We start from the raw sequence: 23,021 nt of genomic DNA on the forward strand, positions 1-23,021 counted from the left end.
GGCTGCGCTGACCTGCGATGATACAGAGGTTGCTTTGAGAACAGGCTATAATCATTTCTGCTGTGATTAAACCCAAACAGCCATGGCCTCTTCAATCCCATTTGTAACCAGAGGAGGGAAAAAATAGCTATTGGTATTTCCCAACTGAGTACAGGAAGCAAAACCACACGGGGGGAATTTATTCTCAGCTTTTCTTGTTTTGGCCCTGTCTGTGCTGCGTTGAGATCAGACGGCTGACTAAGGGAAGACGATACTGGAGTACTTATTAGACTCCATTCACAGTCCCACACTCTGTCTGCCATCCTCTTGAAGCACTCAGACATGAAGTTAAGACCATCAAGTTAAAACCACTGCCCTTTCTACTGCCACCACTAGGCTCCAGGGTTAACCCCAGTAGACAAATTCATCCCTCTTGGGTCTTCAGGCTGTCCTGCATCAGAGGGCATCTGATACGTTTTCTTCATGACTAGAACTGCCATGCGTAGACCCTGAGATGGTGCAGAGTCACTTGGAGGAACTGAATGCGTTTAAGTCGGCAGGCCCGGATGAGCTCCATCCGAGGGTGCTGAAGGCACTGGCCAACATCATTGCAGAGCCACTGGCGGGAATATTTGAACACTCGTGGCACACGGGCCAGGCCCCGGAGGACTGGAAAAGGGCCAACGTGGTCCCCATTTTCAAGAAGGGGAGGAAGGAGGACCCGGGCAACTATAGGCCAGTCAGTCTCACCTCCATCCTTGGCAAAGTCTTCGAAAAAATTATCAAGGCTCACATTTGCGAGAGCCCGGCAGGGCAAGTTATGCTGAGGGGAAACCAGCATGGGTTTGTAGCAGGCAGATCGTGCCTGACCAATCTAGTTTCTTTTTAAGACCAGGTTACGAAACGCCTGGACACAGGAGGAGGGGTGGATGTCGTATACCTGGACTTCAGGAAGGCCTTCGATACGGTATCCCACCCCATACTGGTGAACAAGTTAAGAGGCTGTGACTTGGATGACTACACAGTCCGGTGGGTGGCGAATTGGCTAGAGGGTCGCACCCAGAGAGTCGTGGTGGATGGGTCGGTCTCGACCTGGAAGGGTGTGGGCAGTGGGGTCCCGCAGGGTTCGGTCCTTGGACCGATACTCTTTAATGTCTTCATCAGCGACTTGGACGAGGGAGTCAAATGTACTCTGTCCAAGTTTGCAGATGACACAAAGCTATGGGGAGAAGTGGACACGCTGGAGGGCAGGGAACAGCTGCAGGCAGACCTGGACAGGTTGGACAAGTGGGCAGAAAACAACAGGATGCAGTTCAACAAGGAGAAATGCAAAGTGCTGCACCTCAGGAGGAAAAATGTCCAGCACACCTACAGCCTAGGGAATGGCCTGCTGGGTGGCACAGAGGTGGAAAGGGATCTTGGAGTCCTAGTGGACTCCAAGATGAACATGAGCCGGCAGTGTGACGAAGCCATCAGAAAAGCCAATGGCACTTTATCGTGCATCAGCAGATGCATGACGAATAGGTCCAGGGAGGTGATACTTCCCCTCTATCGGGCGCTGGTCAGACCTCAGTTGGAGTACTGCGTGCAATTCTGGGCGCCACACTTCAAGAGGGATGCGGATAACCTGGAGAGGGTCCAGAGAAGGGCCACTCGTATGGTCAAGGGCCTGCAGACCAAGCCCTACAAGGAGAGACTAGAGAAACTGGACCTTTTCAGCCTCCGCAAGAGAAGGTTGAGAGGCGACCTAGTGGCTGCCTATAAGTTCATCACGGGGGCACAGAAGGGAATTGGTGAGGATTTATTCACCAAGGCGCCCCCGGGGGTTACAAGAAACAATGGCCACAAGCTAGCAGAGAGCAGATTTAGACTGGACATTAGGAAGAACTTCTTCACAGTTCGAGTGGCCAAGGTCTGGAACGGGCTCCCAAGGGAGGTGGTGCTCTCCCCTACCCTGGGGGTCTTCAAGAGGAGGTTAGACGAGTATCTAGCTGGGGTCATCTAGACCCAGCACTCTTTCCTGCCTATGCAGGGGGTTGGACTCGATGGTCTATTGAGGTCCCTTCTGACCCTAACATCTATGAATCTATGAATAAGAATGGATTGGGGTTCTGACATTTCAGACCGACACGGGGACCCATGTGCAACCATTGCTCTTGGCTGCTCAGCAGACAGCAGCATCCACTCACGGCCTCATCGATCAAAAAAACAAACCAAAAAACCCCAAAACTTGACATCCACCAGACCAGCAGCGCCCTTTGGGGAAACCTGGGCATCTATTTCATCACTTCAATGGGAAGAGCTGGCCCTGTGGTGAAAGTGCTGTGAGTAGATGGACAAAACAGGAGAGGACAGATCAGGACAGGAGAGGTCCAGAGAAGGGCAGCAAGGATGATTTGTGATATGAAGGAGCTTCCCTATGAGAAGAGAGTAGTGAGGCCTGGACTATTCTGTTTAGAAAAGAGAGGGGGCAGAGGAGAAGGGTTTACAAAATACTAAATGGCAAAGAGAAAGTCAGTAGGGATTTATTATTCATCTCCCACCCAGCAAGAACGGGGGATCACAGCAGGAAACGAGCAGGCTGCCAGCTTAAAAGTGGACACTGGGCAGGTTGTTTCTCACCGAGCGCGGTATGAAAAGATGGGACCCGTGGCCACCAGATGCGGTGGGAGCTGAGAGCATAGCCAGGTTCACCCAGGAATGGGGCGCGTGCTTGGGGGAAAGGGGCATCGTCACTATTGAGCACGGGCAGGAGGGGCACGGGCTCTGCATCAGACCTTCACTGCTGGAGGCTGCCAGGGAGAGAGGAACAGGGAAACCCTGCTCGGACCCTGTCGCTCTGCCTCCAGCCTCCGCTCTGTGTCCCAGCGTGACAGGGCTTAGGACAGGACAGGACAGGGCAAGAACAGGGCAATACAGATCAGGACAGGACAGACCAGGACGGGACAGGGCAGGATAGACGAGGACAGGGCAGACCAGGATGAGACAGGATGGGACAGGACAGGACAGGACAAGATAGACCAGGACGGGATAGGACAGGACAAGGCAGACCAGGATGAGACAGGACGGGGCAGGACAGACAAGATAGACCAGGATGGATAGGACAGGATAGACCAGGATGAGACAGGATGGGACAGGGCAGGACAGGACAAGATAGACCAGGACGGGATAGGACAGGACAAGGCAGACCAGGATGGATAGGACAGGACAGACCAGGATGAGACAGGACAGGACAGGACAAGATAGACCAGGACAGGACAGGACAGGGCAGGGCAGGACAGGAGAGATCAGCCCGGATGGGCAGGATCCGTCCCTTCCCCCGTGGGAGGCGGGGCGTGGCGTGGCGGCGGGCGGGGCTCGGAGTGTTTGTGAATGAACCACGTGGCAGCCGCGGACACGCAACCCGCGCGCAGGCCGGCGAGCATGGCCGGGCCCCGCGCCGCGCTGCTCCTGGCCGCCGCCGCCGCCTGCTGCCTGCTGCGCGCCGCGCTCCCGCAGCCCGCAGGTACCGCGCCGGGCTAGCGGGGGCTCCCGGAGCCGAGCAAGGGTGCGGCGGGTCTTGCAGCACCCCTCGGACCCCGCTGAGGAGGGGCGCCTGGTCCAGCAGGGGTGCCGTGAGTCCAAGGAGGGGGCCGTTCCAGTCTAGCAAGGGTGTCACCGTGGGTTGAAGGGCTGTTGTGGCTCTAACGCGGGTTTAAGGAGCAGTGCCCTGGGTGGAGGAAGCTTGGACGGGGCCGGGAACACAGCCTGGTGCGTGTCCGTCCAGCACCTGGTGCGCAGAGCGGCTGGGGCAGGGCTGGAGGGAGCGGGGCGCGGAGTGGGGGATCCCGCCGGAGGGGTCCGAGGCATTGAAACAGTAACAGGAATTGGAGTGCGCCCCAGCATCCGGTGCTGCCTGCCCTCCCCCAGGCCTGGCCGTGGGAAGGGCAGACCCTGCATCAAGGGGGTGGAGGAATCCTGATCCCTGTCGCTCCCATCCCCGTGGTGGGGCAGGTTCACCCGAACGAATGTGCTTTGAGGGTCCCGTAGAAAGGCACGGTCAGAGCGGTAGGGAAGGGCTTAAGGTACGCCCTGCTTCTGCAATGCCACTTTCTGGAGATCTCGCGCTCGCCGCCTACCAGCGCGGAGTTGGGGCCGGACAAGCCCTGGGGCTTGGCAGACTTTGCAATGCTCCAGACAGCGATTCGTTATTCTTCCCTTCCTGTAGCCCCTATTCTTCCTTGTCTGTGTAGCCCCTGTGCCTGCAGGATGATGAAAAGCTGATACCCGCGGGGTTGACTAACACTGACTTTAAACTGCTTGATGTTTTGGGGGGGAGAAAAACATTGGAGGCTATTTGTTTTTGCAGCTTCTACAAGGGGCTCATGAAGCTTTTGAATGATAAATGTTCAAAACTGCTTGCTCCAAAGCTGACGCGGTGCCAGTGAGGTCTCAGAAGCTGTAGCGGCGATATTCTTCCTTCTGGGAGATGAAAACAATTTAGAAATTACAAGCACTTCCCCCACCCAAGTTGATCCAAGTGATCTATCTAGGTCAGTGGTTTTCAACCTGTAGTCTGTGAACCCCTGGGGATCCGCAGACTCTCTAAGGGGTCTGCAAAAGATGACCGTGATCAATCAGAAGCGTGTGGATACCCACGCTTACACTTCAAAGGGGTCTGCACCTCCATTCAGCATTTTTTCTGCAAATGGGAAAAAAAAGTTGAAAACCACTGATCTAGGTGTTGACATGTTAAATATCATGGCATCGGTGCCCTGTACCTGTCTGTTAAGCATGACTAATAGAGCGCCTAGAGTTTGCAGTGAGTTAGGGCATAGGAACAAGGGAGGAAAGTTCATCCTCTGCGGGCCTGCTGACGGAGGGGGGAGTGAGATGGGGGGAGTCGAAGGACCTGATCCTCAGCCGGGTGGAATCGGTGGAAAGACTCCTGAAGGGATGGATGTACAGAAAGGAGCTAAATGCACCCTCAGCACATCAGTGCAAAGTGGGGCAGCTTTCTCTGCACCCGCCCTCCAAAGACGCTGTGCATAACCTGCTCCAAAGCATCGGTGATTGACCGGCTCAGCCCGGAAACACCTACCTGAGGGTTGCAGCTAGGTGCAGTCTGTTGCAGTCCTTTCTTCTGCTTCCCTGCCGGCTGGGCTGGCTTTGCCATTCGTCTGTTCTCGTGTGATGTTTTTGGTGTTTCTGCATCCTCACCTGGAAACCCGCATCCAAACCCCCTGAGCTCTGGGGAATATCCTAGTTTGTGTTCAGGTCCGGCTTTGCTTCTAGGGGCCTGATGGCTTTAAGCCCCCAGAAGTCAAAGATGTTCAGTTTGCCAGAGGAAGAGCTCTGGTGATAAAAGGGCACTGCCCTGCAGTCCTCGCTGCACCTACGTTAAACCCTTTTAATTGTTTCATCCCTCCCCTGAATGTGACTCGACCATCCCGCATCTCTGCCAGGCTGTGGTCACCTGCGCTGTCTGACGTGGGAACCGGTGCCCTCGAGGAGGAGGCATCTACCAAAGCTTTTCCTGCTTCTGTGGCTGCAGCACTGGGAGATGCCTGATGCTGATGTGTGAGCGGGTGGAGGGGGGAGACAAGGGGGCTTTGGCCCACGTATTTTGAAGTTGCAGGTCTTTGGAGCGATCTCTGCTCTGGATGTTGTTGGTCCTTGGTGCAAGCAGCAAAACGGGGGTGGTCTTGTGTGCAGATGCATCTGGAGTGTAGGATCAGCTGGATCCCGGTTTGATGCCAGCTGAACTGAAATGGGGCTTAAAAGGAATGGAAAGGCAGATGACCCCTGCCCCCAGGCCGTGCCTGCACTGGGCTTCTTAGACTGCCAAGACCTCGCAAGCATTGCTGTTGCTAGCAATATCCAGGGAGGCCGTGCAGCCGACGAGACCCCGTCTCTACCGTGGTGGTCAACCACATTCAGAAGGTGAAAGGCTGATGCTGGACTTACCTGAAGGGCTCCGAGCCCGTTCTGCACAGCACCGTGCAGGCTCGCTAGGAGAGTCGCTGCCCAAAAACCAGCTTGTGGAGAAGAAGAGTCCAAAAGCTACTTGCTAGAGGCACAGCACAGCTCACGCTCCGTTTCTGCTTCGTATCCACCTCGCTCCTCCTGGTCTCGCCCTGAAATCCGCTGCCGGCTGGTCCGTAGTGCTGCCCACGTTTTCCCTAGGCAGGTGCCCCAGGATAACCGTGCTAGACTTGGGTGCCAGCAGAGCTTAAAGTAGGGGTTTGCAAAATACAGCTCAGACTGGATCCAGGCCACTGAGGACGGATTTTGTCTGGCCTGCAGCGGGCCCCTCGGTCCAACCTGGCCCAGGCGTGGGGGCAGTGGTGACCCCAGGATCTTGGGGCTGTGATTGTAATCCACTATCTGCACATCCCTGCAATGGACGTGGCTGCCATGGGCAGGGGCGCACGGGGAGCAGATCATAGCTCGGCCCCAGCGCCACGCTCCCATTGCCCCAAGATCCTGGATGCAGCTCCCTGCCCATCCGTGATCCCAGCCCGCCCCTGCTCGTGGTCCCATCGCACGTAGGGAGTTTTAGTGAGATGTTGCATGGGGGGTTGTGCTGACCTGGCCCGTGACAGCTCAGCAAAACTCCATATGTGGCCCGTGGGTGCAAATAATTGCCCCCCTGTTGGCCTAAAGTCTCTACACCAGCTGTCTGGGTGCTGTGAGGCGAGTGGCAGATGTGTATGTGTGTCCCAGGCCTTTGCTGTGGTTGTAGCACAAGAAAGGAGACTCCAGGATATTTGTAACTTCTTCTGCAGGCAGGACTTGAAGCCGGGCTGGCTTGGCTTCGAAAGTCCCATTCGCTCACGTGCGGATGTGCAGCTTACGCCTCTGCTGCTGTCGCTCGGGCTGGGGCAGCTCTCCAGTCTGACCTCGGCAAAGCTCTTCTGCGCCGCAGGAGACCTGCCCGTGCAGAGTATGGGACTGGGCAGGCTGCACCCGTCATCCGTGATCGCTCCAAACCATGCAGCTGAGCCGCGTGGGCATGCAGGTAGCTCACCTCTCTGGCTGCAGCTTGCTCTAAGAGCCCTCTGGCATGGGGTGAGCCAGACCTCCAAGGGCTCGGTGCAGGGAAACCACCCTGGTGGGTTTTGAAGACACGTGGGTGCTTTGTCCCTGCCCCCGACGCTGGAGCTGCTTGGGCTTTCCTGGAAAGCACCGATGCAAACAGCTGCGCAGTGCAGTAGGTGGGCAGCACAGCAGGGCCGATCCAGTACTGGGATAAAATGCTGGTGCCCTGACCCTGTTGTCCGTAAATGCCTCAAAGGAGCAAGCGCAGATTTATAGGGGGGAAGTCGGGAAGGAAATGAGAAGTGATTCACCCCCCGCCCCCCAAGTCTAGGCATTGCTGCATGGCGGAGGACCAAGTAGTCGGCTGCCGGCCCCAGCTGCTTCAGGGGGAACGTGCAACGAAGTCTAGCAGACAGTGTCCGCCTCGCTCGCCCAGAGCAGCAGCCGGCAGTGACCGCAATGACCAAAAGGCCTTTCATCTGCGTTAGGATGAGCAGGAGCTTGTGAAAGAGAAAATGCCCAGCCCAGGAGTGTGGGTGTTCACCTGGGATGTGGAAACACATGGCTCCCTGCTGCACCACGGTCTTCCTGCTTGGCCCTGGGCCAGGCTCCTAGGCTGACACCCCACAGCTTTAGGAGCACGGGGTGGATAATCACGCCCTGAACAGACCTGGCGGTGCTGGCAGGAGCCCCAGGTGCACAGGCAAAAAGTTTCTTCGCTAGTCGAGGCGAGTTCATCGGGGGGCCCAGGATGAGCAGCGCGACGCTGCTGTTTTAGCCGGGTACCACGCCGCGTAGCTAGGCTGCTCTGTCTCCTGTAGCCCAGGGTGTGGTGCTGGGCTGCTAAGGCTGCCTGACCTTTTCCATTAAAAGCCCCTGTTTTCTGTCACGCACAGCTTTGCCAGGCTTTGCATGCATGGGCTTAAAGCTTGTGGTGGGTGAAAGCTGCAGGCTGGATTTTTTGGCCGTGTCAGGGCAAATTGCAGCCAGTTCAGGTGGAAATACTTCTGCCCGCTTTTTTGAGGTAGCTTTGAGGACAGGTGGCCCCGTGCTCTGGTGCAGAGACTGGACGTGGGATGGCGGCTTTCCTTTCTTCAGCTGACACCCACGTTTCGCCCCTGAGACCTGGGCCAGACTGCGTGGAGGCAGAGCATTAATTCCCACGCTGTTCAGGGCCCGCCGTGGGCCAGGGCCAAGCCGAATGGCACGAGTAAGTGCTGCTGCGGACCGCGACGAGGTTGGGAGCTGGGACGGGGAACAGGGAGCCTGCCTGTGCCCACCCTGCTGAGCCCTGGGTGCACGGAGGAGGAAACCTCTGATTTAAATAGCGGGGGGGGGCGAATTTGCAGGGGTTAGGTGGCAGGGAGGGGAGACAGGACACAGGACCTCAGCAGTTGGGGTAAACTGGGAAGGGGAGAGGAAGTGGGATGGGGACAGAGCAGGAAGGATTGTGCTTTGGGGGCGCGGGAGTTTGTTCCCACTAGAGCAGAGTCCCTGCCAGAGCCTGGAGACCCCCAGGTCACCGCTCTGTCTGCTGTCATCTGTGACCCCCCCACCATAACGCATCCCAGCTCCTCTTCCTGCTGGCCCCCGGGCTGGATAACAACCTACTACTGCTCTGAACTGCTTCATTGCCTCGAGCACCCGTGGCTTCGCAGGTGGTCTCTACAGCCGGTATTTGGACCTGCGCGCATGCACGGAGACAATCGAGAGCTGTTCCCCCCCGCCGGGACGCGGAGAAGGGACCGTGCTCCCTGCCTGAGCAGCAGCGCGGTATTTGTGCTCCTCCTCGTTCAGCGAGTGGCCTCAGGCCTTGTTTACTGCCTGCGAGCCCACCCGCGCGCTCAAAACATCGTTAGCTTCCTTGGGGGACGTTTATGGTGCGCATCCCTGCCATGCGGCGCGTAACAAATATTAATGGCTCTCGTTAACTCCCCCGGGAGATGAGGGACTGTCTGTGTTTTACAGAGGCAGGAACCGAGGCACAGAGGGAGGATTGAAAACATCCTCTGGATGCCCAGGAGCTGACTGTTTTTTATTTTATTTATTTATTTTTTCACCGCGATCAGGCTGTCCGAGCCCAAAGTCCAGCTCCGCTGGCTCCGATTGCAAGTGTGAGGGCTCAGCATCTGTGCTACGGCTGGCTGCTGTGGCCAGACACCTAGACCATAACGAACGTGGAGGGGTAGTTAGCGGTGCTAGCCCGAGTTAGCAATGGGGTAGCACCTTGTAGACTAGTTGTCGTGCCAGGTTGTGAGCGGCCAGGTCTGAGGGTCAGAAGAAGCAACTGGGATCCGAGGGGAGTGTGCAGAGTCTGAATGTACGGGAGCCAGCGGATCCATCCAGAGACCCAGGTCAGAGTTGGGTCGGGCAGAGTACAAGGTACCAGCCTGGCCAGGGATCCTGCAGATCAAAACCAGGGTCGGGTGAAGCCAAACTCAGGGTGCTGGCTCCCCGACAAATCCATAAAAGCATCGGCCAAAGGCAAGACAGCCTGGGTACAAGACTGAACCTTGTTGCCCCGACGCATCCTCATCTGGATCGGGGGGTTTTATAGGAAGGGGTAAGGGATTAGCTGCCTGCTCTGATTGCAAGGCTGGGTGGGTGGCTAAGCCCAGATCTTGGGTGCTGACCCACTGTGCCTACCTCAATGGTCAGCTGAGGAGGTGGACTGGGATGAGCGGCTGCACCAGGCAGGCTGTGGCCCCCAGGTCGAGGCCACAGCTGGACACGAACTGGCTCGGAGAGGCATGAGCTGGTGTTGTCAGATGCTGTGACCGGCCTGGCAGGGGCAGGGCTGCTAGACAGAAAGGAGAAGAGTCATAGGGACCACGAGTAGTGACCCCTGGGAAAGCCTCCAGTCTGAACCAGTGGTTCCCCAACTTAGCGGACCAGCAGACCCCCTAGTCTCTCTGTTTCCTCCGTGACCACCGTGCACTTGTGACTGAAGGCACCACTGGTGGTCCAAGCTGAGCCGGCGTCGCACGGGCACCCTACGGCAGAGGGGGGCTTTGTCCAGTTCTGCTGGGCTGCTGTAATCGGTGGGGAAAAAACACTGTAAAGCTCCCAGCTCTGACCCTGCACCAAGCACAGAAGCTCTCTGAAAATCCCCCAGCAGCAGCCCCGAGTCGGCTCTGGAGCACGGCCTGGCCGAGGGCTGAAAGCCGACGCAGGTTGTGCTCGCGGGGTATTTAAAGCGTAAGGCTGCTCTCGAGACGCTCTCTGCAGCCAAGCCAATGGCCGGATCCCCAGTGTGGGTGGAGCTGCTGTGAGGGCTAATTAAGGGTACGCTTCTGGGAAGCTCTTCAGGTCCATTTTCAGAAGTGACTTTGGTTCCTGTCTGTGTGGTTTCCAGCAAGGCCGAGGCCAGTCTGAGCAGGAGATCTGCATGGGTGGACGTAGGATTTTGAGTAGGGAGGTGCAGCACAAATGGTGCGGTGCATCCTCGCATGTACTACAACACACGTTATGCTCCAGTTAATCATCCAGAAGCACGACTGCAAGCCAGGGGCCCGGGGCTGGATGACTAAGTTTAATAAGATGGAAGCAAAAACGGACATAACTTCGTTGCAGTGAATTGAAAACAGTTTGCAGGGCAGTGAAATAGGAGCTTTGTGACCAGGAGCAATTAACAGAGCAGAAATGCAGAAGAAAGGAGAGCTTCAAGGGCATGAAAAGGAACATCAAGCCCATTAAAAAGAAGAGAGGGTCGTTAAATGTGTGGGACGAAGAGCGAAGACGGGATCTAGCAGATGATGAGCCATGAAGCCAAGTGACTCCCTCGGTGCTACCTGTTCAGAAACGCTGCTGTCGCAGCCGGGCGGCTGGTTGTAAACTTTTTAAACAGGTCACCAATGCACCCTCCTTGCATCCACCTGCGGAGACTTGTACTCCCGTGTGCCGCACGAGGGTGTGGACGTGGTTACATCGGTGGCGGCACCTTTCCCCGGCGTAACTGAAGGTGCGGGTGAAGAGGCGAGTTTCCGCAGGGCCGTCCTGGGGGGCAGGGGGCCCGACAGAAAGAAGGGTGCAATGGATTCCCGTAAAACAGGATTCAGTTACGCTGGTGTAAAGGTGCCTTCCACCCGACTGCAGCCACGTTATCAGTTGTCCTGGCACCGGCTGGTGGGCCAGACCTTGGGTGTCTAATCCCCTTGAACGTGGTCACCCCGGAGAGACTCCGAGCAGGGTTCGTGGCCGTGGCAGCAGCCGGCCCGTGCAGGAGGCTTCCCCGGTGCAGACAGAGCTGCTCTGCTGTTCCCTCCCGTGCAAGGCAGCGTCTGCCCGAGCTACCGGAGGTGCCAGCCCGCCAAGCGCGGGAGGACCTCTTGGATGAGGAGGCTCCCCCAGGAGACACTGGTGCCCTTGGTTCTCGCTCGCCCCTTCGCTCCCCGCCTGCCTCGGCTCCGTCAATGCCGTCTTTCTTCGCTGCCGCCAGAAACCCGCTTCCTTCAGGAGCCTGGTGACTCAAAAATAAAACTGGAGAGTATTTTGGGCCACGACGCTGCCTTTCCGTCTCTCCACCTTGGTGGTGTTTGGGGGCTTTCTTTTTTTCCTTTCCTTCCCTGCTTGGAAAGCTGCATGAGCAGTCGGGGCTGGCAGGGCAGCTGGAGTGCACAGAGCTTGGCTTGTCTCCGCTCCAGCGCCTTCCCGGCTCTCCTGCTGCAGAGACAGAGAGGAGCAGCCCACGCCGCAGCAAAGAGGGAAGAGAAGGTCGTCTTGCCAGCTCTGCGAGCCCAGGCGCGGCTGCGGCTCCCTGATCCTCCTTCGGTCCATGCTCCAGCTGGCAGAGTCTTGCAGCTCTCGCATGAGCTGCGTTTTATAGACCCTTGTATCCCTATGAAGGACCGGTCCTGAGGCTGCTGCCTGCCCCTCTTCCACCCCATCCCGGGGCCGACACCATCCCTGAGACCTCATTTTTCCACCCAAGCTTTGGAGAATCCCCATCTCGCTCTTCTCCATGTGCATCGGGGGACCGTCTCCATCCCAACATCTCCCTCCTCCACCTGCCCCTGCTTGCTGCTCGCAGCCCACCCAGCCCTGCCCTTCGCAGCCAGACTCCTCCAGGGTTTGATCTTCAATTTGAGCCTGGGAAGAAGCAGCGGTGGCAGCTTTGCTGGACCCGAGCTAGCAAGCATTGCCTGGTTCATAGCTTCCCCCCGCCTTCCTTGGAGATCAGTGTCCTCTGGGCTGCTCCTCAGGCTCTCTGCTCAGGGACAGACCTTCAAAGGGCAGCAGTTGCTCCACGTTCACTCCTGCATGGACACCCTGGCTCTGCACTGAGGGCCTTCTAGCGGCTGAGCTTAATCCACTTCCAAAGTGGCCTAAAAACCTGCTTGGTGTGAAGGGGAAAGCATCCACACCCAGAGTCCTCGTACGCAGAGGGGCACGGAAGAGCTGCTGCAGGAGCTTCATCATCATCAGAAGCCCCAAATCTTTGCCGTTGCTTCATTTTCTGTTCGTTTCATGGAAAGTGAGGGTTGAAGGGACCTCAGGAGTCGCATCTAGTCCAACCTCCTGCTCCAAGCCGGACCAGCCCCAACTACAGCATCCCAGACAAGGCTTTGTCTACCCGGGGCTTAAACACCTCCACGGATGGAGACTGCACCACCTCTCTGGGGAGCCTGTTCCAGTGTTTTACTACTCTCCTTGTGAGAGAGTTTCTCCTAATATCCAACCTCAACTTCCCTTGCTGCAGCTTGAGCCCATTGCTCCTTGTCCTGTCATCTGCCCCCACTGAGACCAGCCCAGCTCCATCCTCTTTGCAGCCCCCCTGCAGGGAGGTGAAGGCTGCTATTTAATCCCCCTCCGACTTCTCTTCTCCACACTAAACAAGACCAGTTCCCTCGGCCGCCCCTCACCAGCCATGTGCCCCAGACCCCAGCCTTCACTGGACTCTCTCCAATGTGTCCACATCCTTTCTGTCATGGACACAGCACTCCAGATGTGGCCTCCCCAGTGCCGAATAGAGGGGTCCTTCGCTTACAACCTCCCTTGAGGCCACACCTCGCGCTCAGCCCAGAGAATTGAGGTGCTTTGGTCCCAGGGGATACACACATCCCTCCTGCTCTCCTGCAAGAGACGCTCCCCGAGACCAGGGCGTGCACCGTGCCCTTCGTGGTGATGGACACGACAGATGTTGAAGCATGTGAGCAGCCCGGCTGCAGTCCCTCTGCTCTGCTCTGCTTCATCCGATCCACCATGACGCATTAAGGAGGAGGAGGGTCTAGTCTTTCTTCTTTTAGGATTGCGGTGCTATAAAGCTTTGGCCAGGCCTGCGTGTGCTTTAGCTGGGGCCACGAGAGGGTTGCTGCCTGCGCTTGGCAGGGCTGAGAGGGGGAAGGAGCAGCTGCAGAGCAGGGCTGGGGGGCAGGGAGCAGAGATGCCCTCCTGTCTGAGATGGGGAGCGGGGCCAGGGGCAGATCAGTCCCTGCCTCTGCCACCGACGTGCTGTGCGGCGCTGGGAGAGTCCTTGCGCCTTCCCCGCGCTGCCAGTTCTGCCTTGGTGCTTGGGAGCTGCTGTAGTAGTAGCGAAGACAGTTCTCCGAGCCTCCGTGGCCCAAGCAATCGCTGATCTCCCCTGCAAGACGGGGGGCGGGGGGTTGAATAACGATAATGGTTTGAAAGCTTCCCTTGCCCGCGGCTCCACCTCTTCAGCTCCGCGGATGGCAGGTCTGCACCAGGCTTCCTGCACCGAGGGAGATTGCAACAGAGGACGAGCTGTACGAACCCACGGGCTCTGGGTAGAAAGCCTGTCCCTCCTATTGCCACCCAAAGAAGGTGCCTGGGTGTAAAGCAAGCAGAGGTGTGAGGCCTTGGGGGAGCCTCTCCTCCGCAGAGCTGCCCTGGGATCTTTCCTTGCCTGGTAGGAAGGATGTTGGATTAACAGTCTAGCTGGAAAGCAGCTGCTCTACCAATGCTCCCTGCCCCCTCCAGCACCGCGCTCTTGCGTCAGCTTTCGGTGCTGGGTCTCCGTCCTTCTAGCCCAGAAACCTGGCCACGAAATACCAGTCACTTCTCCCCAGCCAGCTGTCGTCTCGTGGCCCCGGCTGCTGCGTGTCGGCTTTGAGCTCCCATGGGTGTTACCGCTCCTGGCTGGCGACGCTTGGCCTTGTTAGACCGGCTGGCGTGGAGGCTTCGGGGTAACCCGGCTCCCTACTGAGACCTGAGCCTCGGCGGAGGCTGGCACCATGCTGCCCGCCCGTCTGATCGTCTGCAGAGCCTGTCTGATCTGATCTCGGCTTCTGTCTCCGCTCCTGACGAGCCGCTTATCGGGGGAGAAGGATGCTCTTGGGCAGGAGCTGGCTGCTTTGCGAACGTGCCGTGCAGCGCTCGGAGCCGGACACGTCTCCAGAGCATCTGTGGGCACCACCTCCCACCTTCTCCCCCACATCGTTCAGGTTCATCTCTCCAGCTGCTGCTCCGCGGGCTGGCGTGGCTGGGAAAGCTGCCCTGGGCTCCTCTCTCCCGCTTGTGACCCAGCCAGGCTCGTGTGTCGTTAGGGCGTTGACTCGCTCGTCCCGTCTGAATCTCTTGGAAGGGCTGCTTGGGCTCTGATGAAAGGCAGAGGGTGCCTGCCAGGCTTGCGGGGTTTGCAGGCTGCTCCGTGAAGCACGGCTGTCCCAGGGCTCGGGGCCTCCTCTCCCATGAACTTATGGGACGGAGTCCCCCACGAAACGCCTGGCCGAGCAGCTCGGGCTGCTGTAGCGCGTGCATTGCCAGTTCCGCTCCGGCCTGGCTGGAGACCTCCTCCGCGGATGGCTTGGGCGTGCAAGGCACCGTCCCAGCCGGGACGTGATGCCGCGGGCTTTTGGGACTCCCCGCTGAAGGACTGAGCTGCAGTTTCCTGGGAGGTGCCAGGCTAAGGTGCTTTTGTGGGGGCAGCAGCACGGGTTTGGAGGAGGTGCTGGGTACCCCTTCCACCCGCTGGGCCCTGCTGCCACTCCCAAAGAGCCGGGCAGGGCTCTAAGGACAGGGGCAGGAGCGTCTCTCATCTTTGCACGAAGCCGAAAGGGAAACGCTCTCCCTGCCCCTGCTAGAGAGGCGGCTGCGAGCTTCAGCAAGCTCCAGCTCCGGGTGGGTGCGACTTCCCCCGGGTTGCTTTGCAGGGTCGCACAGACGTCCCTCGAATCCCTGGATGGACAAGTGATAATAAATCGGAGCTTATGAGACGGTGTTCATTTGCACGAGGCTTTTCAAAGCCTGGGTTTGACGTGGCTGTTTTTGATTTTGAAAGTGGATCTTTGTCCACCCTGGGGAAGCCCGCGTCTCTGGGTGAGACGGGCAGGATGCTGTGGAGGACCCAGACACGAGAGGTTGGAGGGCTGCGAGCCAAGTCTCCCCTGCGAGGGCAGCTGAGATTGAAATAGCCCTGAAACCAGGTTGCAAGAGGCCTGGGAAGAGGTGCGTGCTGCAGCCCAGCTGCCTATTGCAGCGATGCAAGCTTTCCCCCTAAGACAGGCTGGGGTCCTCTCGCCTGCCCTGGCCCTGGATGCACGGCTCCCCACCGCCGCTTCCGACCCCGAGTTGCACAACCTTCCCGAGGCGTAGGTGCCACGTGACCGTGCTGTGCTGCCAGCCTGCCCGGCCCTACCCCGCTTCCTGTTTGCTCTGCCATCCCCAAGCTTATAAATAGACGGGAGCGAGCGGGTGTTTGCGAAGGGAGGACTTGTTTTATTCCCAGCCTGCACGGCTGAGGTCTCAGACGACTGGCCTCCTGCTCGGTGTTGAGGCTGATGGGGGGTGGCGCTGGAGACGCAGGATGCAGGGAGGGGAAGCTGGGCCATAAACCTCCATGCCCCAGCCCCTGGCACTAGCTCTCTCTGCTAGATGTTGCCCCCTTCTGCATCTCCCTGAGGCTATCTCCAGGGCTTTCCCAGCCCTGCGAGCAGCAGAGGCCGAGGGGACAAGCCCGGGAGGATGCTGAGCCACGGGGATATGAAAGGCTGGGTGTTATTTCGAGCTGGGGCGTTGCACTCCTCCTGCCAGCTGGCGTCGAGGAGCCAGGTGGCTCTGGATGGGCCATGCCAACGTGGGCGCCTGTAAGGCCATGCTCCTGCAAACGCGGGAGCGCTAGCAGCAGATGCAGCATCGCATGCATGCGGCCTTCCCCCATGGGCTACCAAGGTGGGCCTGGACCTTTGGCCCCCTTCCTGCGTGAGGTTTAGTCGGGTCGGGTCTGCCCGGTGTCTGTGCTGAACAAACTTGCATCTCTTGGGACCTGGTTTCTGCAGGCGGTTATTCGAGGAATGCAGAGAACACCTCGCCCGGTACGCGAGGCGCAGCGTGAGGGTGTTTGGTGCTCTTCCCCTCGGGCTTCCCGCTGTCTGCCCGGCGCTGTCTGGGCAGATAAGGGGACGTGGGTTTGGAAGGAGGCGGGTTGCTCCTGTTTGTGGTATTTCTGAAGCTGCTTGTGGGTTCCCGGCCATGCAGGAACAAGTGACATTTTGTCTTACGGTTCCACTCGCAAACAGCTCAGAGGAGGAGGAAACTTTCCCGAGGTGCTTCGTAAGTGTGTTGCACTAGGGAGAAGGAAGGATCTGTGATGGGAGGATCACCCGCAGACCCCAAAGCACTTTTACAAAGGAAGTCGGGATTGCAATCCTCATTTTTACATACGAGGTAATGGTGCAACAGAGGTGAAGTGACGTGCCCAAGGTCACCTAGTAGGTCAGTGGCAGAGCCCAGCGTACAACCTGGCGGTCCTGGGTCCCAGTCAGTGCTGTGTTCCAGGCCACAAGACGAGGTGTGTGTATTCTCCGGTGATTTAGGGGCATCTTCTCTGCACCGGCTGCCGTTGTTTTCAGGTGTGGGCACTGGGGTTGGCCAGTTTGGGGGGTTTTTTTCCCCCAGGGTTGGTCTCTTCAGTGTCACACATGGAGATGAAATCGCCACCTGGCTTCCCTGGTTTCACATGCACGGGATTAATCGGAGCTCACGCTGACCCATGCGCCTGCTGCCTCCTTCCCAGGGTCCCAGCAGCGCTCGCTGCAGCCCCCGATCGGGCACAGCCTGCAATGTGCAGGCCCAGAGGCGCGGCGAGCTGCGCGCTTAAGGTGCATTTTATTTGGCTGGACCCGGCTTTTCCAGCAGTCCCAAGTGCTCCATGGAGCCGCCCCGTGCTCCAGCCCTCTCGGGCGCCTCGAGGGGGAAGAAACCCAGGCGGTGATGGCTCCGTCGCGATAGCGGCCAGCTGCCGGTATCTGTGCAGCGCATGCGTTACCGGTCCCAGATGCGGAGCGCTCGCGTTTCCGTTGGGATGTGGTGGACGACAACATCGGGTGCCGCACAGAAGTGCGGGTCTGGGGCATCCACCACTGTCCCCCCTTCTTCTTCCCCTGTGCCTGTGTATCAGAGGCAAGGAGGGTGGGAAGGGACCGCGGGAGGTCACATCTAGCCCAAAGCAGGACCAGCCCCGACTCCATCATCCCAGCCAAGGCTTTGTCTACCGGGGGCTTAAACACCTCCAAGGATGGAGACTGCACCACCTCTCTGGGGAGCCTCCAGTGTCTTACTACCCTCCTCGTGAGACGGCTTTTCCTAATATCGAACCTCAATTCCCCTTGCTCCAACTTGAGCCCATTGCCCATCTCTGCAAGCCCCAAAGCCCTGCCCTCTGCTGCTGGCTGCCTGTGGGAGGCTGTTCTTCCCTCTCCGTCTCGGTGCCCCACAGGTGGGTGGCACGTGCCCGTCTTTGTCACAGGGATGTTACCTCTTTTTCAGCGTCTCCTTCTCTCTCCTCTGGACTAGAAGATGGGCACAGTGTCACGGCGCCCTCGGCCCTGCCCACCACTGTGCCGAGCTCGGTTCATCCCAACGAGACGGGGGGCTTCAGCACGAAGGCGACGGCCCCTCCTGTGACAGGCAGAGACCGGGACACGGCCACCACGCAACTCGGCACGACCGGCCTCCGCACGCTTGGACCGGAGGAGCCGTCTCTGCCCCCCAGCCTGCGGGCAGCCACCGAGGCAGAGGGGCTGCAGACTCCTGTCGCGACCAGCGCCCCAGATGCCACAACGGGGCTTCGCAATGAGAGCCAGGCAGCCAACAGCAGCTTGGACGTCCCCTCTCCTCCTCCGACCGCCAACGCGACAGAGCTCAGCCAGCCGGGCCGTGAAGGGGCAGAGCCCACCGGCACCCCCGGCCAGCTCGGCGCCAGGACGGAGGCTCCAACATCCTCGACCCCCCAGGACTCGCCAGGTGAGACCGCCATTCACCAGTGCATGGGGCGCGAGCAGGTCTGCCCTCGGAGGCACAGCCTGGGGGGACGCAGGGCCTAGTCCTGTGTGCTGCTGGGTTCCCATGGGCTGTGTTTGGGGCCAGGGTCCCCCCAAGAACCGCTGATCCCTGGACAGCCTCGGGGAGCAGGGAGGCCACCCCATCCCTCCACGCATTGCAGCTGGGAGTGCAGCGCGTCAGGATCTCCCTGCCTGCACCTGCCAGCTTAGCCGTTCTGACCGGTCAGGATTGGGCCAACGCCAGGGGCAGGCCCGGGAGCTGGTGCCCTGCCCCGAATCCCCTCCACAGGGAGCAGGGACCGACCCTGCCCGAGCTGGGGTTTCGGCGCGTTGCAGCCGACCAGACTGAATGCGTCTGGGCTGGTTTGGGCAGGGCTGATCCTGCCTCGGGCAGGGGTCGGGCTTGGTGCGAGCTCTGCAGGGCCCTTCCAGCCCCGCTGCTCTGAATCTGGGTGCCCTGTCCTCCGCACCTCAGCGCATAGGACTTTCTGGCTATTTTTGCCACCGAGAGCAGCAGTTGTGCTCCCTGGAGGGCACCGTCACGTGAGCAGTTGTTCCCTTTCCCAGGCTGCATCTCTTTAGCGGTTTGCAGGCAGCCTCGCAGCAAGCACTTCCTCTCTGGCGCGCTTGTGGGGACCCCGCTGCCGGGTGGGGGGGTGGGGGGGAGACTGACAGCCTGTCTTGACCCCCTGGAGCATTTTGGCACAGAGGCCTTGGGGGCAGATTCCCAGGTTGCTGCCCGGCTGGACGCGGGGAGGGCGGCATCGGACCCAGGAGGAGGGAGGGTGGGTGTTTCCCTCCCCAGTGGAGCTCAAGGGGACCTCCCTGCACGCCCATCAAAGAGGCTGCAGCCCTGAGCGCCCCCCAGGCTTCCACAGCCCGGCCAATGGCATCGCAGTGTGGGTGTCCGCTGCTGCCACCCAGCCAATGGCATCACAGGGTGGACGGGGATCCGTTAGCACGCCACCACCAATGGTGTCACGGGGCAGGGGTTTACTGCCACAGCCTGGCCAATGGCATTGCGGTCCTCTCTGGGGTGGTGGGAACCACAGAGCAGCTCCTCCTCCCGCCCTGCTCGTGGCTGGTGCTGTGGGTTCGGGCAGGCTCCGGCTCTTGCTTTGAGGGGAATTGGCCACTTTTTGTCCTGCAGCCACGCAAGGTCGTGCCCAGCCGCCCTCGGGGTTCAGCACCTTGGGACCCACGACGGGCAGACCCGACCCCGTGCCCGGGACAGCCCACGAGGGTGCCACTAAAGAGAGCAACACAGAACCTGCCACCATCCCTGCCACAGAGGCTGGGCTGGCCACGACTGCCTCCAGCACCGTCACGCGCACCTCCGTAGCTGCCTCCACCACCACCACCACCACTGTCATCGCTATCGGTACCACCATCAGGACACCCCCAGCGGCTGTGACACGGCAAGCAGTGGACCCCGTGCACGAGAAAGCGCCAGTGCTAGACGTGGGGGATGAGGAGGATCAAGGTAAATGCTCTGAGCCCCACGTGCTCGTCTCTGCTGCAGAGGGTAGCGGGGCAGGAGGGGAGGTCAAGGGATGGCCATGCTGAATGCAGCCGGGGTGGACCGTCCCGTGGCCTCACTCTCTCGCTGCTTTCTCCCAGCAGAGCTGCCCAGCTCGCCCGTCACGGGGGTGGCGGGGGCTGACCCCCTGGTCATCGCTGTCATCTCCGTCTTCATCATCATGGTGGGCGTCCTGGGCCTGGTGGGCTTCCTGAAGTACCGACAGCACAGCAGCCGCATGGAGTTTCGGCGCCTGCAGGACCTGCCCATGGTGAGCAACGGGCCCTGAGCCTGGTGGGTGGCTGGATCCCGGCTGATCCCTGTCCAGCCTGGTGAGCAGCAGAGCGGGGTGGAGGGAGGGATCTGGGGAGCCGCCCTCGAGGCACCTGGGTGGGGCGAGTTAGAGACGCCCTCCCCGCTGCGGGGGACGGCGAATAAATCACGTGCGCAAAGTAGAGCAAACGCCGCCCAGACTCCCCAGCGAGCAGCTCCATCCTGCCTCCCTGCCTCGGTCCCCGCTCTGAGTTTCCAACACATTCGACTTTCTTCCTCGCTCCGGCTCCAGAGCGTCTGTGCCGTGTTCCCGGGCGGCTCGGGATAGACAGCTGCCATGCCCCACCCCAGAAACAGCTGCCATTTCACGGTGGATGAAGCAATGGTTAACCCATGGGGGAAAAAAGATGCCTGGGGTGGTCCCCTGTGCAAGGAGGGATGGAGAAGAGGGATCTCGAGCCCAGATACCTCCAGGGGGAGGCTGGGGCCATCTCGGCAGGAAAGGACTAAGCGCCCTGGGGGTCTGGAGCGCTCTGAGCTGGGTGCTGTCGGGATAAGCGGAGTCTCCCTACGTTGGCTTTTCTTCCCTCTACATCCGCTCTCCAAGGGCCACAGCAGGAGGGGAGGGCAGCGATCCTGGAAGAGGCGCTAGGCAGAGTTGCTTGGTGCTGGAAATGGCAGTGCAGCTAACGCTGCGTATCCTCCCCCTGCCGGGAGGCAGCACCCATCGCCCTCCAGGCCTCGGTGAACACCGGCCAATGCCCCGCGTGCTTCTCCTTTGCTTGCAGGATGACATGATGGAGGATACGCCGCTCTCGCTCTACAGCTACTAGGCCACCAGAAGATGACCCTCCACCCGGCGTTGGAGAGGCTGGAGTGCCCTCAGGAGCAGGCCCTGGAGGACGCGGGCTGATTTTTGCACAGGGACAGAAACGTTCCTTTCAGACAGTTTGGTTTGGTTTTAGACTTTTTAAATGTTTGGTTTTCAAGTTTTTATGCTGAGGGCCGGAGCCCCTGCCTGGCCCTGGCCCTCTGCTCGCCGCTCGCTGCGTCCTAAATACCCCGGCGCTCCCCCGAGAGGCATTTTCCGGTTTGGTTTTTAGCCCCATGGCTGTGTCGAGGTTTTTACTGCCCATCTCTGGCAAGGACTCACCGGTGCTCCCTGGCAGTGGCTGCCCTGGGCCAGAGGGCAGACGGCTCGAGCCCAAGGAGCTCCTGGGTTTCCACATCGACACCGGGAACCAGAGTCAGGCAGCAGGTCGGCTCCCGCCTGCTTTGTGCTGTTCGTGCACCTCTCGTTCCCATTCTGGCTTAGCAGCACGGTCAGCCCAGAGAAGCTGGCAAAGCACAACACCTCCACCCGCCGTGCCACCTGGAGAAGCGTGCCGCCTGCTTGCAGGGGTACCAGACTGTCACACTGGATGGCCGCAGAGCTGTGGCAGCAGCAGTGGCTCCTTGGCGGGGCCGAGTGCCTCCAGCCCTGCTGCTCTTCCCCCTGGAGCAGCACAAACGTAGCCCCCCGCCTTGCAGGCTGTGGGTAGATGCCCTTGCCCGTTTCCTGCCCCTGCTGCCCTTCCCTGAGTGCCTGAGTTCAGAGGTCAGTTTGTGCCTACTAGTGGTGCTGGACCCTCTCGGCAGGGGGAGACTGGCCTGCCCGATAGCTGAGAGCTCCTCTGTGCAGTCTTTCGGTAACCCTGGTCCTTGCCTTGGCTGTTCGGTGCCTGTTCGTGAAAAGAGCCTTACTCCTCTCCCTTCCTCTTCCTGGGAGCTGTTGGGCTCGTCCTGCCTCCCCCACCTCCACTGCCACTAGCGTAAACGGTATCCTGTATGCTGTGCTTGAGCCGTGGCTCCTCTTCTCCAGCTCCTCCTAGCCCTCATCTGGTCCCAGGGCAGGGGCTGAACGTCACTGAGAGCTGCTGCACCTGTATAATCAAGAGGCACCAGGCTTGGGAACAGCCAGAGACCCTCTAGAGCCAGAACTTGGTGCATCCGGGCTTGGTGCGGAGCTGGGGAAGGGTGGGACTGTCAGCCCAGCTGCTCCCAGCAGAGTTTAGGCACGTGACAGCTAGACGGAGCCTGTCCACCAGTCGCATGCCCCGCTAACACCCAGCTGCCTGTCTCCACAGCTATGGTAGTGTCTGTGCTATGCTTCCAGGGCCTCTTCTCCCATCAGCAAGGCCCAAGTCTCCTCCTTGGCTTATGTGATTATTATTTAGGCCACACAGCAGGGGAACAAGGCGGATGAGCTGGGCAGGGGGGCTGCCCCCTCTGCAGCAGGCTGGGACATTGGAAGTAGCTGGTACAAGAGCCTGCGCTGTCATTCTGGTTCTGTTGGCATTGGGTGCGGGTCTGTTAACGATAACGAGATGTTCAAAAGTAACAATGGGAGCGAGGGCATGTAGTTTGTGCTGCAGGCCCTGGGCAGGATGCACGGCCTCTCAAGGGCAGATGCTTCTGCACGGAGCAGTTTACAAACAGCAGACTTGTTTCCTGGCTTTGGGGGCAGGTGTTGCCACTGTTTGGCACAGACAGAAGCCCGTTCCTGATGGAAACAACTTTGGCGTGGCTGAGACGGCAGTAAGGGCACTGCCTGGATGTCCCCACCGCCCCACCTCAGACCTGGGGGTGGGTGGGGTGAGGAAGGGATCTCAGCAAACACCAAAGTGCAACTTTTTCTCTTCTGTATGTTGATAGTGGATTTTTTTCTGCAATAAAAGTTACAATTGTCAAAGGTGCTCCCCGGTGTCCTCAGAGCTGCACACCAGACACGGGATGGATAAATGGCCTCTTGCTTACAGCAAGGCAAACTACAAACATCAACCCTAGCTGAACCCAAATGCTTTTACCCAGAGAGGTGGGGGAATCTCCATCCTTGGAGGTGTTTAAGCCCCGGGTAGACAAAGCCATGTCTGGGATGATGTAGTTGGGGCTGGTCCTGCTTGGAGCAGGGGGTTGGACTAGATGAGACTCCGGAGCTCCCTTCTAACTTTCAT

General features: G+C 59.3%; 1 protein-coding gene across 5 annotated transcripts; it reads left to right on the top strand.

The window, feature by feature from the left end:
• Positions 1 to 3,365: 3,365 nt before the first annotated feature.
• LOC102561859 (mucin-1) lies at positions 3,366 to 22,763 on the top strand. 5 transcript variants are annotated; one of them, XM_019489610.2, is made up of 5 exons: positions 3,366 to 3,484; positions 17,722 to 18,198; positions 19,387 to 19,719; positions 19,857 to 20,026; positions 20,817 to 22,763. In XM_019489610.2, the coding sequence occupies exons 1-5, from the start codon at positions 3,403 to 3,405 to the stop codon at positions 20,859 to 20,861; spliced, it is 1,107 nt and encodes a 368-aa protein (XP_019345155.2). In that variant the 5' UTR covers positions 3,366 to 3,402; the 3' UTR covers positions 20,862 to 22,763. The 5 variants fall into 5 exon arrangements, with proteins under 5 accessions (XP_019345155.2, XP_019345166.2, XP_019345173.2 ...); XM_019489621.2 differs by having other exon boundaries at positions 17,749 to 18,198; XM_019489628.2 differs by having other exon boundaries at positions 17,752 to 18,198.
• The last annotated feature ends 258 nt before the right edge of the window (positions 22,764 to 23,021 follow it).

Source organism: Alligator mississippiensis, chromosome 5 (genome assembly GCF_030867095.1).
Source record: "Alligator mississippiensis isolate rAllMis1 chromosome 5, rAllMis1, whole genome shotgun sequence".
NCBI lineage: Eukaryota > Metazoa > Chordata > Crocodylia > Alligatoridae > Alligator > Alligator mississippiensis.

Excerpts from the sequence above, each read along its gene's own strand:
- LOC102561859 (XM_059727756.1), top strand. The coding sequence starts at position 16,875 with ATGGAGATGAAATCGCCACCTGGCTTCCCTGGTTTCACATGCACGGGA. Across the intron at positions 18,199-19,386 it reads GACCCCCCAGGACTCGCCAG|CCACGCAAGGTCGTGCCCAG; the intron begins GTGAGACCGCCA and ends TTTGTCCTGCAG. Across the intron at positions 19,720-19,856 it reads GGGGGATGAGGAGGATCAAG|CAGAGCTGCCCAGCTCGCCC; the intron begins GTAAATGCTCTG and ends GCTTTCTCCCAG.